General features: G+C 39.3%; 1 protein-coding gene across 5 annotated transcripts in view; it reads left to right on the top strand.

Moving 5' to 3' along the window:
- Positions 1-14,934, top strand: part of RASGRP3 (RAS guanyl releasing protein 3) — a 126,519-nt gene that overhangs the window by 66,568 nt on the left and 45,017 nt on the right. For 3 of the 5 annotated variants that reach the window (XM_054545288.2, XM_063713207.1, NM_001131374.1), the window contains 3 exon segments: positions 8,448-8,580; positions 11,756-11,952; positions 13,279-13,381. In XM_054545288.2, coding sequence (XP_054401263.1) covers positions 11,883-11,952; positions 13,279-13,381 — 173 coding nt within the window. In that variant the 5' untranslated portion in view covers positions 8,448-8,580; positions 11,756-11,882. 5 annotated transcript variants of the gene reach the window in all.

The raw sequence follows: 14,934 nt of genomic DNA, 5'->3' as shown, positions 1-14,934 counted from the left end.
TCTCATGTCAGAGATGATGAAAGTGAGCCTCAGAGAAGTTAAATGGGACCTAAGATACTACATAAATTTCCCAGTCATTTTTATTTTCTTTTTTTGTAGGTATGGACTGTGATTTCATTTCAGGAGTAAGGTGAAATTAGTTGACATCTTAGATGGGAGGAAGACAGATATCGTTGCCTCTTGAGATTTGTTTTTCTTTTAGAGAAAAGAAGAACCATTTGCTGCAGGAAAAACATCTGAAATACAAGGGAATGACAAAGTCATTAAGTGGAGCCTTCTAATTATGGGCTTCAAGCTGTGTAACTTTATTTGAGAGCACAGAAATAATTTTAAACACTTTTTTTTGGTTCCTGTACTTTACTGTTAATTGATTCCAATAAAAAGTCTAGCTCCAAATCCCTGATTTCAGAAGTAATTTCAAACTGAGACGTTGCCATCCCATAAAAGAGTACTATAAACACATGGGTTTCTAAATAGGAGCAAAATGTTTTCACTTAGATGATAACATAGTACAGTTTCTCTTAGAAAAGAGAAATTCATATTACATCTTCAATATCTGTATATTCAAAGTTAGTGTCTAAATGGTAAAGGAAATCTATTTATTAAAGCTTATCACTGTCAATAGTGAAACTGGATAATAAAATTAATAATAAAAATAAAGGAGCATTGTGCAACTCCTGTGCTTTTTGCAATCCTTTCATTTATCTGTGCCTTTAAAAAAATCCAAAGGTGGTTCAGAACTCAATATATCCCTACCTGACCCCAATCATTTTCTCTGTCATCAGCTTTTAATCTAAATATTGTTGTCTCATGTGTATTCTTATTCATTTTTCACGTAGTGATAGATTTCTGGATTGCAGATTACATATGTCTATCCTATGCCTAATTCTGGAATCATGTTCAGGTATTTCCAACCACCTCACTGTCTGACACTATTGGACTTAGCCTGTATTTTCTATTGTAATTTTGTGACCCATAAAGCTTAGTATCTTTCCTGCCAAGAAGGCCTCCTAGATCTCCTTGGGTGGAATTCGGTCTCATTTCTGTGCTCCTGCAATGACCTGGGCATCTGTCTCTGTCACTGGACTTAATGGACTCATTGGTTTATAATAACTGATTTAATTATGTCTCCTGCATGGGAGTGTATGCTCTTGAGAATGGGCTCTCTACACCTCCAGCCTATTGCTATAAACATTGTGTTTAATATTTAATAGACAATAAATGTTGGCTTTTGTGCCCAACCAAACTAATGCCTTTCTCTGAGAACCTGGAGGTCCATTTAAAGGCAGTCTTTCATTATGTTAGTGCTTGTTGCTGCATTCCTGTGTAGCAACTTAGAATTTCTGTTTTCAAATCCTTTCCCCTTGTTTTTAGCGACAGTCAGCTTCCACTCCCAGCCTAGAGTGATGGTAGTTTGGGAGAGATTTTGCAGTCCAGGCTATGCCTTCTGTTCACATTCTCTTGCTTTTTAGAGGCTTTCCATGTAACGTCTTCATTCCCTTGGAGCCTCTTTTGTGTAGATTCTATCTTTGGAGATTGTCATCTGGATCCAGTGGGATGATGCAGTTGTTAAAAACACTTTCCTGTTCATGGTGAGCACGAGGCAGAGCACGTTGGTATTGGCACCAAGTACTAAACAGAAGTCAATAACCAGCTCAGAGCTCATCTCACAAGACCTCATTGCATTTTTTGGTGAGAATTAAGTTACAAGCAAGATTTAGCCTCATTTTAGTTATTGCTGGATTGTTTGGGAGGAGCCTGGCCTCCCAGAGTTTGTTGGGGAAAAATCTCAACACTGTGACCAATATGAAGAGCACCTAAATGATTCCTCCTCTTCCTCCTCCTCCATATCGTCATCATCATCATCATCACCACCACCACCACCACCACCATTATGATCAGCATCAAATCCACTCTGAAGTAAATGGAACAACAAAGGAGTAAGAGAATGTGACTTTATTTCAGGGAATTTGAGACCAGGTACTTCCAGAGCATTAGGACCGCGGACAGGATTTTTTTTTTTTTTTTTGAGACGGAGTTTTGTTCATGTTGCCCAGGCTGAAGTGCAATGGCACGATCTTGGCTCACCACAACCTCTGCCTCCCTGGTTCAAGCAATTCTCCTGCCTCAGCCTCCTGAGTAGCTGGGATTACTGGCATGAGCCACCACTCCCGGCTAATTTTGTATTTTTAGTAGAGACGGGGTTTCTCCATGCTGGTCAGGCTGGTCTCAAACTCCTGACCTCAGGTGATCCACCCACCTCAACCTCTCAAAGTGCTGGGATTGCAGGCGTGAGCCACCGTGCCCAGCCAACAGGATTCTTCAGAATACGATACTGGTATTTTCGAGAGAAGAAAATATTGATCTTTAAAAAAATGATTTTCCCAAAGTTTAAAATTTTAACTTCTGAGGCTCAAGTTTCCTAGTTCTGGGTCTTAACTTTGGGGCATTATTTAGAAAGTGAACACTCGAGTTGCCATAGTAGGTCATAATCCTTCAATGTGGCTGAATGTGTCCATCTGGAAGCCATCCAACTGCAGGTGTCTAGCATGTGCATATATCATTTCCCTGCTATGTTTGGCTGCAGCCAAATGCTAGGAAAATACCGCCTTGGTGGGACTTTGGAATTTCATGGTATTTATTACTAAAGCTTCTCTAAGATTCTCATTTCTTGTTCAACTTATGTCAGGTAGCTGTAAATATGTTGGTTTGGTTGCCAATATTCAATACCAGTAACCAAGAAAACATAAATAAAATGCAGTTAAGCCTTGTTACTTGTTACCAGAAAATGCAACCAGGCCTTGTGAGATGAGCTCTGAGCTGGTTATTGACTTCAGTTCAGTACTTGGTACCAATGATTCCGAGTTGCCAAGCTTGCCGTAATAGTGAAGGTTATTCATTTTCAGACAATAGGGCCAGTGATAGAATGCTTACCAGCCAAACACAGGGAATAACAAACCTTTGTTCTAGACAATGTCTAGAAACTGATCTAATGGGCAGGCCTTAACAACAGCTAAAATTTTTGTGGGTAGTAGAAAAACATAAATTTTTGGAGTTGGACTTGGCTTTGCAACTTAACTAGTAATATGTTACTGGACAAGTTATTTAACCTCTCTAGGCCTCAATTTCCTTATCCATGAAATGGAGATAATAAGACCTTAGCTTTCGGGGTGTTATAAGATTTAAAGATAATATAGGTAATTTTCCCAACATTATTTTTGTCACATTACATTGCCACCAACAAATGGTATTTTTAGATGCTGTTATTACTTCATTTTCTAAAATCCAGCACAATGTTGATTATTAATTCCCCATTAACTTAGTGAAATCTCTTTTCAGGATAAAACAGACAGACAACAAAAATTTTAAAATCTAGGAAAATCCTATTATCACATTAAATAAACACATCCAATGCAAGAAGGACAAAAAATTTATTTTAGAGTTGAAAATTACAGTATTAAGCATGGCTGCTTCCTACCGTCATTGTTAAATAACCTTTGGAGATACTGCTTCACCACCCATAAATATGGGGGATTTTAGTCTTCATGTCATCAGTTGTGATCCATTTACAATGAATGAACTTTGCCATAAGCACCAGGCCCATTTCTTATATTCGTACTATCCCAGTAGGTTTGTGATGGAAACAAGTTTGACAGTGATGGCAGTATGACTTTGGAGGAGCACACTGGGAAGAACACCTGATTGAAGAAAATAAAATAGAAAGAGAAATTCAAAGAACAGAGGAGTGAACTTAAAAAGAATGAGAAGGAAAATTTAAACAGAAACAAGACCAGTGCAGAAATAAACAAAGAATTTCAAATATAAAGAGTCAACTGAAGCCAGGCCCAGTGGCTCACAGTGGCCCAGCACTTTGGGAGGCCAAGGCAGGCAGATCACTTGAGGTCAGGAGTTCAGGACCATCCTGGCCAACATGGTGAAACCCCATCTCTACTAAAAATACAAAAATTAGCTGGGCATGATGGCCCGTGCCTGTAATCCCAGCTACTAGGAAGGCTGAGGTAGGAGAATTGCTTGAAACTGGGGGGCAGCGGTTGAAGTGAGCCGAGATCACACCACTGCACTCCAGCCTGGGTGACAGAGCAAGACTCAGTTAATGAGAGCATTGGAGAGTGTGCGTGGTGGGGCAGAGATGCAGAAAGCCTAGTGGGGAAGGTGGGCATCATAAGAAAGGTGGCTCAGGTGGTAGTTACCAGAATGTAATATATTGGATCAAGTCAAAGGATGGGAGAGAAATGATTTCCTTGAGACGGAGCCTCTCTCTGTTGCCCAGGCAGGAGTGCAGTGGCAGGATCTTGACTCCCTGCAACCTCCGCCTCCCAGGTTCAGGCAATTCTCCTGCCTCAGCCTCCCAAGCAGCTGGGATTACAGGCATGTGCCACCATGCCTGGCTACCTTTCATATTTTTATTAGAGATGGGGTTTCACCATGTTGGCCAGGCTGGTCTCGAACTCCTGACCTCAAGTGGTCCACCTGCCACAGCCTCCCAAAGTGCTGGGATTACAGGCGTGAGCCACCGTGCCTGGCCCATATCTGGATTTCTAAAAGATTCTTCCAGCTGCAGAATGGAGAATAGATCGCAGTAAAGACCTATACTGAGGATGGGGAAAACAGTTAGTAATTGGTTAAAATCATTCAGGCAAGAGATGATGGTTGTCTAAACCAGCATGTGTCCATGGAGAAGGGAAAGAAGTGGTTGGTTGCAGAATTTCTTTTGAAAATAGATTCGGAAAGATTTACTGATCCATTGGCTATGGGGAAAGATCAGAATCAAGGATAATTTCAAGATTGTTAGCTAGATATTTGGTTGGCTGATGGTGCCATTCCCCTGCGATTGAGAAATTGAGAGAGGAGGGGAGGAGAAGCAAGTTTGTGGGAGGAAAATGATGAGTTCACTTTGGCTGTATTGATTTAGAGATGCCTGAGACTCCAAGGAGAAATTTTGTTTGAAATGATTTCCCTTGATCATATCAAGGGGAAATTTTGAGTTAACTTCTAGATATCCATTACAGACTTCTGAGTTAAGACCTGGGCATCTTTAAGTGCTAAGAATTAGCAGGAAAAAAAATACTGGAGGAAGAGGCAGAAGAGTGAGAAGTTAATTCACGTAACATGGTCCCTGGGAGTACAAGAGTAAGGGATCCATGCACAGGTGGAGGGAATGACCTTGGATAAAACAGAGGGCCACTTCTTTCAATGCAATAGCAGGAGAGACCCCCAAAAAAGGCATCCATGTAGGTAAATTTCTCATTTTTATGGAAGGAAATCAAGGAAGTTTCTGTCTGGCAACTTCCATTTACTCTAAAAAGGAGACACGGTCATCTGCCAGAAGGTATGATGGATACAGTTCTGAGGTTTATCAAGAGGAGAAAATGTGCAAAAGCCATTGTGAAAAGAGAAGAAAGGAACCAGAATTATCAGGATTATTTCTGTCAAGAGTAGAAGGCTGATGTTTCTCTCCTCCTGGAGGTATTTGTTTGTTTTTTATTGTTGTTGTTGTTGTTGTTGTTTTTGAGAGGAAGTTTAGTGTTCCTTGCTTTTTGGGCTATTGTATCCCCTACCCATGTCATGTTTCTAAAATTATTTCAGATAACTTCTGGAACAATGTATATGGCAAATCTCCTCTGCATTCAAGAAGCAATTCTGAGTTTCTATTGTTATGGTCTAGTTACACTTTCCATAAGTCTGAGCCTCACAACTAAAGCAAGGCTGGCATTTGTTAGGTGGTGTCCTCACTAGGGCACGGATCCTAGCTCCCATTTCACCTAGTTTTGCTTGATATGGTGAAGAGGACGTTAAGATACCATTGGAAATGAAATAATAAGAAAATCAGGCAGGGTGTGGTGGCTCATGCGTGTAATCCCAGCACTTTGGGAGGCCGAGGTGGGTGGATCACTTGAGGTCAGGAGTTCGAGACCAGCCTGGCCAACATGGGGAAAGGTCTGTTTCTACTAAAAATACAAAAATTAGCCAGGTGTGGTGGCACATGCTTGTAATCTCAGCTACTTGGGAGGCTGAGGTGGGAGAATCACTTGAACCTGGGAGGCGGAGGTTGCAGTGAGCTGAGATCACGCCACTGCACTCCAGCCTGGGTAACAGAGCAAGACCATCTCAAAAAAAAAAAAAAAAATCCAAGTATGATCATGCCATTCTCCTTTCAAACAATGGCTTCCCATTGCCCTTTGGATAAAGTATATACTCCTTACTAAAGCTTACAATACTGTCATGAGCTATTTCCACTGACGTTTTAGTCTCATCTCTTGCCATAACACTTTAGTCATTCTAAATGTCTTTTTGATTTCTCATAATTGCCATCTTCTTTACCAAGCTAAAACTCCTCAGGCGTCTAGACTAAATTAGTGCCCCTCCCTACCTGCTCTGTGCTCCATAAGATATTTTATTGTCATTGTTCCTTTAATTCTTTGCTAGACTATAAAGGCAAGGATTGTATCTGTCTTGCTTATCCATTTATCCTTTCCTTCCCCAACACCAACCCCTTCTACCAGCCACTCTAGTATTCTGTTCAGTGTCTGGTGTCTAATAGATCCTCAGTAAGTATTTATCAAATAAATTAATTATCTTTCAGAGTTTTTATTATTTCATTTACTAAACTCAATCTTAATTCTCCTATGGAGTATCAGGTAATATAATCACAGCACTTTTTAAAAAAATCTCATGTCTGTGGTGATAAAGGGAAATTAAGTTTGCATATTTCCAGAACAATGAATGCTGACATCTTTGGCATTAATCTTTAAGACTTCAAGGTTTGTAACAATTACCACTTGTATTCACGAAGCATTAGTCATTTAGAGAAACCTCTTTGTCTCCATATGGAGGTCATATGAATGTAAAGATATTTATGTAGTTATTTATGCATAAAGATAATAACTGCCGTTAGCAGGGAAGGATCTTCAAGAAATTCTTTTATCTTGGAATAGAGATAATGTGATAGACAAGACAATCGTTGAAAATTCTAATATGGCCAACATCATTTCAAAATGATTTGTTGAATACTTACTAGTTACAATATTTCACCTTATAAATCCTACAATTCTAGAGCCAAGAGAAAGCTTCCCTGTCATTTTGGCATACTTCCTAGACACCGTCTGGGGATTTAGTCTACAATATCTCTGGCAGTCATGACCTAACTTTGGCTTGAGAACCTTTGGGAATTGGAGTCCCTTGCTGGTGAGGCTGCCTGGTCCACTAATAGGTGATCCAGTATCACCGTATTTTTTCTTCGAATATCTTTTCTCTTCTCTAAATGAACACCTCTCTCCCTTTTGCATCTACAGATTGGTCCTCTGCTTCAGGCCTCAACTTAAAAGACTTTTAATATGGGAGGGGAAGAAGTAGTGCAGGTAAAAGGAGACCCTTTCCCTGAGCACTCAGCGTTCTGCAGGCTCCGTGATGGATTCACTTTACGTGACCTCACTAACTCCTTAAACAGTCTAGTAAAGTACACAGCATTATGACATTTTACTCAGAGATAAGTCAGACTTTCTCCATTCGGTTACCTAATGTTGAAACCCAGTTTTTTTTAATGGAGAGGTTCTGAGTCAAGAGCCTGGTATGCTCATTCATATCTGTTAATGAAGAGTTACATGGAATTGGCTGCCTTTTATTATTTCTAAAATTGGGAGCACAGTTCTTATTGTCCTTGGCAACCTCAGAAGGATGTTTTTTGACAATAGAGGCTTCACAAGTCATGTTATTAATGAACGTCCTTTTGCTACAGGAACATATCGTAGCCTTTGAAATCACACCCAACAAAACTCTATTGCCCTTTAAAAATAACACTTTTCTTTTAGAAATAATTCAAACCCTGGGAGAAATTTGGCTTATTGTGTCCCTTTCAGACTGGGGAGAAAATGTCTATGCTGGAGAGCAATAATTTTCATGGCCGCCGGAGAGTACCTATCAACACTACAGCAAGTCCTAAACAAACAGCAAGTTCTTAAGTCCCCATTGGGAGACTAAACAACCTGCTCTAAAATAACATCGACATTCATGTTGAGACAATCAGTAGTGATTTAGGGTCAGAGTTTAGTGATCACAACCACAGACTGTTTTAAGGATTTACTAACATTTCAAAGTCAATGTTTGGAAATTCTTAATGAGTAATCCACTGATATAAGTATATTTGCATGAAATAATAGTTTATACTATGTGTATAGAACTTGGTTTTGTTGCATATGTGGGTTTTTAATAGGCTGCAAAAAGCTTACTCGATTTTTAAAAAAATTGTGTTACCAAATAACTGTTTTGAATATTTGCCCTTGTTAATTGATGTTGTGGGTGAAGTTTAGACAAAATCTCAAATACCACCTATAACTCAAAGTTTTTGAAAATGCTTTAACAGAATGTGGATTCTTTGGGGTTATCATGATCTAATTCTATATGGGGGTTTCTTTCTGTTCTTTTGTCAGGTTCTCCAAAGTACTTACTGTTCAAGTTGAATAAACCAGTTCTACAGACTGCTTCTTCCGTGCATTTCCCAATGATGCTAACTGCCCTTAAAATTCTTTCAGATTTGGAACTCTATCTGTATGGAAACAACAGGTAAGTATTTCTTTAAATTGTCATAAATTATGTAAGAATTCTAATAAAAGTTAAATATGCCTAGAGAAACTAAAGGAAACGGGCTATGATGTTAATAGGGGTTATCTTTGGATGATGAAATTAGGGATAACTTTTTCCTTAATGTCCTATTTTAAATAATAAGTGTATATTGCTTTTGTAATAAAGAAGCCTTATTTTGAAAAAGGCAGTCATAGACACAATAATGTCCACCCATAGGAAATGAGATCTCAGGTAAATGTGCAGGTGACAGAAGGTGGAGCAGAGACTCAGACACATCTACTGATTGCAGGAACAGATTGTAACCTGAGAGCCCGGCCCACCTGGCCCATCGTGTGCCAGTTTCTTTGCAGATCAGAAATATAACCCTAAACATGGTGATGAGTCTTTGGTTCCAGATTATCTCTAACCCCTTATGGGGATGTGGAAACCTTCCCCAGACAGCTCAGCTGAATAATTTTGGTTTTGAATTGAGAAATCAGTTTAGTCTAGGCCTATTTGTTCTAAGTAATATGTCTACTGTTCAGTGAGTAACAGGCTAAAAAAAAAAATGTCTGTATACACATGAAGGTAATCAAACTTGTTAATTGTTCAATCTTGACTTTTAAGGGTACTGATAGAGTTTACATAAGAGGAATCAGAGAAGTTCTGCCCCAGAATGTCTTGGAAAAGGCAAGTTCTAATGATGAATATAGGCAGATTCTATTAAGTTTAGAAAACTGGCAGAAATTTTTGTCCCAGTGATGTTTACTTAAAGCTGATTTAGTAAACAAACTTCAAAAAGTCTCTTAAAAATGTATGGTATCTCTACACACTCACATAAATATACTCATATTCAATGACAAACCTCTGACAAGTTTCATGATATTCATTTCCTCGCCCATTAATCCACTCGTTTATTAATTTAGTGAATAATTTTTGAGTATCTTTTATGTGAGAAGCAAAACATTAGGTGTTAAGGAGTATACCAGAGAACAAACACAAAAATCTCTACAATCTTGGAGCTTATGTTTATGGCACTATAGAGATTTAAAAACAAATAAACAAGTAAAATATATAGTTTGTCAGATGGTGTTAAGTGTTATGAAGAAAAATAAATCCAGGAAGGGCGGTAGGACATGCCAAGTGAGAGGTGGGTGAGAGCTGAGAGGTCCGTTGTTTTAAATAGGTCAGGAAAGGCCTTACAGATAAGGTAACTTTGTTAAAAGATATAAAAAAGTTAGTTCCAGATGACTTTAATAATCTGCTTTCACAAATCATTTGAGCAGCAGAATTGGGAAAGCGTTTGATCCAGCGTTTCTGCTGTTTTTATTGAACACTTGAAATAACCCTTTATTTTATGTTCTAAGAGTGGTACCTTCAGCACAAGAATCTGGTTCTTTCACAGAATGAATAGAGGGCAAACATTTTTTCCCCAGAGTTATGTGCCTGGTGAACAGACTCATTCCAATGTCACTCCAGTGGTCTCACTGAACTAATACAACCATACATATGGACATTAGGTATTTTTTCCTATTCATTCACGTGTTTGTTTTCTGAAGTTGACTATGAGCCTGTTGAAGGTAAGAATGGGACAATGATTTGTTCATCTTGGCAGCCTCAATGCCTAACCAAGTTCCTGGCATAGGTCAGGTGCTCAATGATTGCCAGTTGAATAAATAAAGTTCAAGAGTAAAATAGACATTGACTTTAAACAGCTCACGAGGTGAATCCTCAATGGCTGCATTTACCTACTAAAATGTCTAAAGTGGATAAATGTCTTACATCATGACAGCCTCCCTTCTGCTCCAAGTCCTGTGGGGACCTGGCATCAAGGACCTGCTCTGTAAAGTAAAGTGATGATGTCTATCCAGCAGCGATGCTTTTGAGTATAAGCAACTATAAGAGGCTATTGCCAATCACATTTTCCCCATGAGAGTGCTGGCAAACGGGATAGCTGTCACCCCACATTTTCCTTCTGCCTCTGTAACAGATAATCTGTCTTACATCTTCTTTCTGAGATGATGTGGAGGAGTGATACCCTTTACACTAGATTAGCAGGCAAAACTATGATGGTTTGTGATATCCATGCTTGTAGAAGTAATAAGAAGAAAGTGAACATAGAAGCTTTATTTTATAGTGAAGTCCTGATTCTAGGCCTTAATAATTGTATGGTTTTGGGTAAGTTGCTAAATCACTGTGAATCCCATCACCTCATCTGTAAACTGGGAATAATAATTACTACCTTACAGCATTGTTGTGAAGGTCAAGTTCAACAATATACGCAAAGCATTTGGAATGGTGCATAGTACATAATGTGGGTGTTCAATAATTAACAGTAGTATTTTTACCACTGCAAAGAATAATCTTACTCTCAGTTAGGCAAGTAGAATCTGTTGTAGTTGTTGAATATTTATATAATCATTGAGGATGTTTATAAATATATTTGCTTCTAAAAATTTTTTCCTTACGTATTCTTTTATTAATATTAAACCAAGTAACATTTATAATATTCTTGAATATCTTATCACTTAAGAACATGAGGAAAGGTGGCCGGGCACAGTGGCTCACACCTGTAGTCCTAGCATTTTGAAAGGCTGAGGTAGGTAGATCGCTTGAACTCAGGAATTCGAGACCAGCCTGGGCAACATGGCAAAACCCCATCTCTACAAAAAAAAAAACAAAAAAAAAACCCCAAAAAATAGCCAGGAGTAGTGGTGGTGTGTGCCTGTAGTCCCAGCTACTTGGGGGTCAGAAGTGGGAGAATTGCTTGTACCCGGGAGGTCGAGGCTGCTGTGAGCCAAGATCGCACTACTGCACTCCTGCACTCCAGCCTGGGTGACAAAGTGAGACTCTGTCTCAAAAACAAAAACAAAAACAAACAAACAAACAAAAGGATATAAGGAAAGTATAAAACATGGCATTAAAAAATTTCAGCTGTGAAGTGGGATGGTATACAACAGGGAACATTTCCATGGTCTCCAAGCACCATCCATCCCCGGGAACAGCTTAGCAGATATTCTGGCATCATAAAAGGTTGATGTAATCTCAGTCACTATGATACTTTTCTTGTACAAAGATACAGTCTATGTAAGTTATTATCTTTTCAGGTAGGAAAGTGATGCTGTAATGGGGTCTGAACTCTAGTCTAATAACTTTCTCTCTCTTTTTTTTTTAGAGTTTTCTTGAAGTACAACTAAGGACAGGACACCACTAGGCACTAACATCGCTGACTTGCATGATTATGGAGATGGTCTATCTGATGCTGAAAATGTCTCTAGTTTTTTGACAACGGCTAAATAACCATGGGATCAAGTGGCCTTGGGAAAGCAGCAACATTAGATGAACTACTGCGCACTTGCATTGAGATGTTTGGTACGAGCCTTTTCTCCTTTCATCTCTTTTGGATCTCTCGATGCTCTCACTTTCCTCTATTCAGAGGCAAGTTGCTTGTGGAACAGAGATCAGTCTCTGTACCTTGGTATTTAAAGCCTTTTGGATGGACCCGGGTCTGTCTCTCCAGTTTCACTGCCCTCCATATTTCTTTCCCTTTACTTCCCATAGCTCATACCCCAGTCAAACTGTCTACTTAATGTTTCTGGAACATTCTCTGCACCTTTCTACCACCATCTATTGGCCATATTCCCTTCACTGAAATTCTGCTTCAGGGCCCTCTCAGATGTTCATAGTACCATTCCTAGTCTCCTTGGTCGGGAATGCTGCTTGCCTCTTCCCCCATCCCACATCCCATTGTAATTCCTTATAGCACATGGCATATGCCTCTGTAATTGTTTCTTGGTCTTTTGACTCAGACGAATGTGAGTAGCACAATTTACTACATTCTACATTCATACACGTCATATCTGCTACTAGATTATACACTTTTCAGCTGTATGCTCCTTGTGTTGTTGTTTTTGTATCCACCTCAGCATTTTGGGTTATCCCTTGCACAACGAAAGTCAACCCACATGGGAGTAGTTATTTATTAAATTGATTACTATAGAAACCAGAGTTAAACCAGCACAGGGTTGCCAGATAAAATACAGGATGACCAGTTACATTTGAATTTCTGACAAACATTTTTAGTGTAAGTATGACCTAAATAATGCCTGGGACATACTTACAGTACAGAAATTAATCATTGTTTCTCTTAAATTCAAATTTAACTGATTGACCTGAATTTTATTTATTAAAACTGTCAACTGTAGACCAGAGGAAGGGTAAGACCCACCCACCTTTACTTGCAAGGAAATACTAGCCGAAGTAGGAGGTAAAAGATCACTGGTCGGCCAGGTGCAGTGGCTCACGCCTGTAATCCCAGCACTTTGGGAGGCTGAGGTGGGCGGATCATGAGGTCAGGAGTTCAAGACCAGCCTGTCCAATATGGTGAAACCCCATCTCTACTAAAAATAGAAAAATTTGCCGGGCGTGGTGGCAGGCGCCTGTAGTCCCAGCTACTCAGGAGGCTGAGGCAGGAAAATGCTTGAACCCGGGAGGTGGAGGTTGCAGTGAGCCGAGATCATGCCACTGCACTCCAGCCTGGGTGACAGAGCGAGACTCCATCTTAAAAAATAAATAAATAAAAGATAATTTGTCTATGAAAAATTTTTGACATATGACACTACTGCTTCTCCACTGATGTTAGAAAAAGCAAAGAATAGCACTATTATCTCCTCACTTCTTGTTTTATTTTTCTAACAGATGACAATGGAGAGCTGGATAATAGTTACTTGCCAAGAATAGTTCTACTGATGCACCGATGGTATTTATCTTCCACTGAATTGGCAGAAAAACTTCTCTGCATATATCTTTTCAACTACTGTGTAATTTTTACAATCATAAATCAAGCTCTGTATTTAGATAGAGTGTCTATCCAAAGCCAGTAAATTAAGATGAATAAACAGTCTTTGGTTATCCAGCTGTTTTGTGAATATATGTAGATGTCTAGACGAAATACATCTGGATGATAGACCAGATAGTTGACTCTCCATCTGGATGTTTTGGCTGTACTTGAAAATAATCACTAAGATGTAAAATGAAGCAGGAACTGTAGGCTGGATGTTTCTAACTTGTCTTAAACATTTCTGTTATTAGAACAATGAGAGAATATTTAACAATGATTCAAGACCAAATTTGTTTCTTCTGGGATGACAAAATGGTGGGCACAGAGGATGCAGCTTAATCATATGGAAATACAGCCAAAATAATATGCTCTCACTTGAGCACAAACATCAATTTAGTTTTCACATCTCCCCTTGCTGCCAAGACACAATGAACATTCTAGCAGACTTATTATAATTTGTTGACTGATACTAATTTTAGATTTTCTTCTGAAATGAAAACAGAAAAATCCCACATGGTTAGAAACACCATTCCATAATGAAGGCTTTTAGCAGTCTACCAGTTCTCTACATAATGCAGTCCAGAAAAGTGGTTGAAAGCCAAATGCCTGAAAATGCAGTCTCCCATTTGTAAAAGGTTCTATTCTCTGAGAGCCAATGCTTATTATACAATCTCTAATGTCCGTGCCTGCAGTTCTGCCTTCTTCAAGCCCATGAGGCTCTGGAGATGAGTGAGAACCCCTACAGGGAGGGGGAGCCTTAGAGAGAGAGGCGCAGCCTTAGAGGGAGAGGCACCATCGAGTGTTATTAGGGCCTGCCAAGGCCTCTGGAGCCAGTAGGGTGTCCGCCTGTTCAGTTCAGGCTTCCTCCACTTTCTACTTCTGCTCTTCATCCTCCTCACAACCTCAGAGCAGAAAAGGATATTAGAGAGTCTATAAGGTCCGTGGAAGTGAGCAAGATCCTAGCTCCCAGTGGTCCAAGGGTCATATGAGTCCACTGTTGAAGTTTAGAACATAGGTAAGGATGGAAGGCATTGACTCAGTCTGGCCATATTCCTGACAATCTAGACATTGTCCAAAGAATGTACCCACCAACAGCATTCTCACCCTTAGCATGGCCACCAATGCATGAGACACAAATAAAAAGGGATATTTAGGCATAGTAACGTTTAATGTGGAAAGTTGAAGACTGCCTGTGAATCGACATTTCTATAAACTTTCCTCCCTTTGGATTCCTTGATCATGCTATATCCACAGTGCCTGGCATATACACAAGCTCAATAAATATTTATTAAAAAGAATATGAATAAATACAAGTAAATAATACAACTTAAGTATTAATACACCTGAAAATGACATTTTCAAATATTAAAGAAGAAATTAGAGTACCCATACAGTTACACATAGCATAACGATGGGGATACATTCTGAGAAATTCATCATTCGATGATTTCATGATTGTGCAAACATCATGGAGTGTACTCACACAAACCTAGATGCTGTAGCCTACTACACAT

Source organism: Pongo abelii, chromosome 12, assembly GCF_028885655.2.
Source record: "Pongo abelii isolate AG06213 chromosome 12, NHGRI_mPonAbe1-v2.0_pri, whole genome shotgun sequence".
Lineage (NCBI taxonomy): Eukaryota > Metazoa > Chordata > Mammalia > Primates > Hominidae > Pongo > Pongo abelii.
This window is presented reverse-complemented; position numbering and strand designations above follow the sequence as displayed.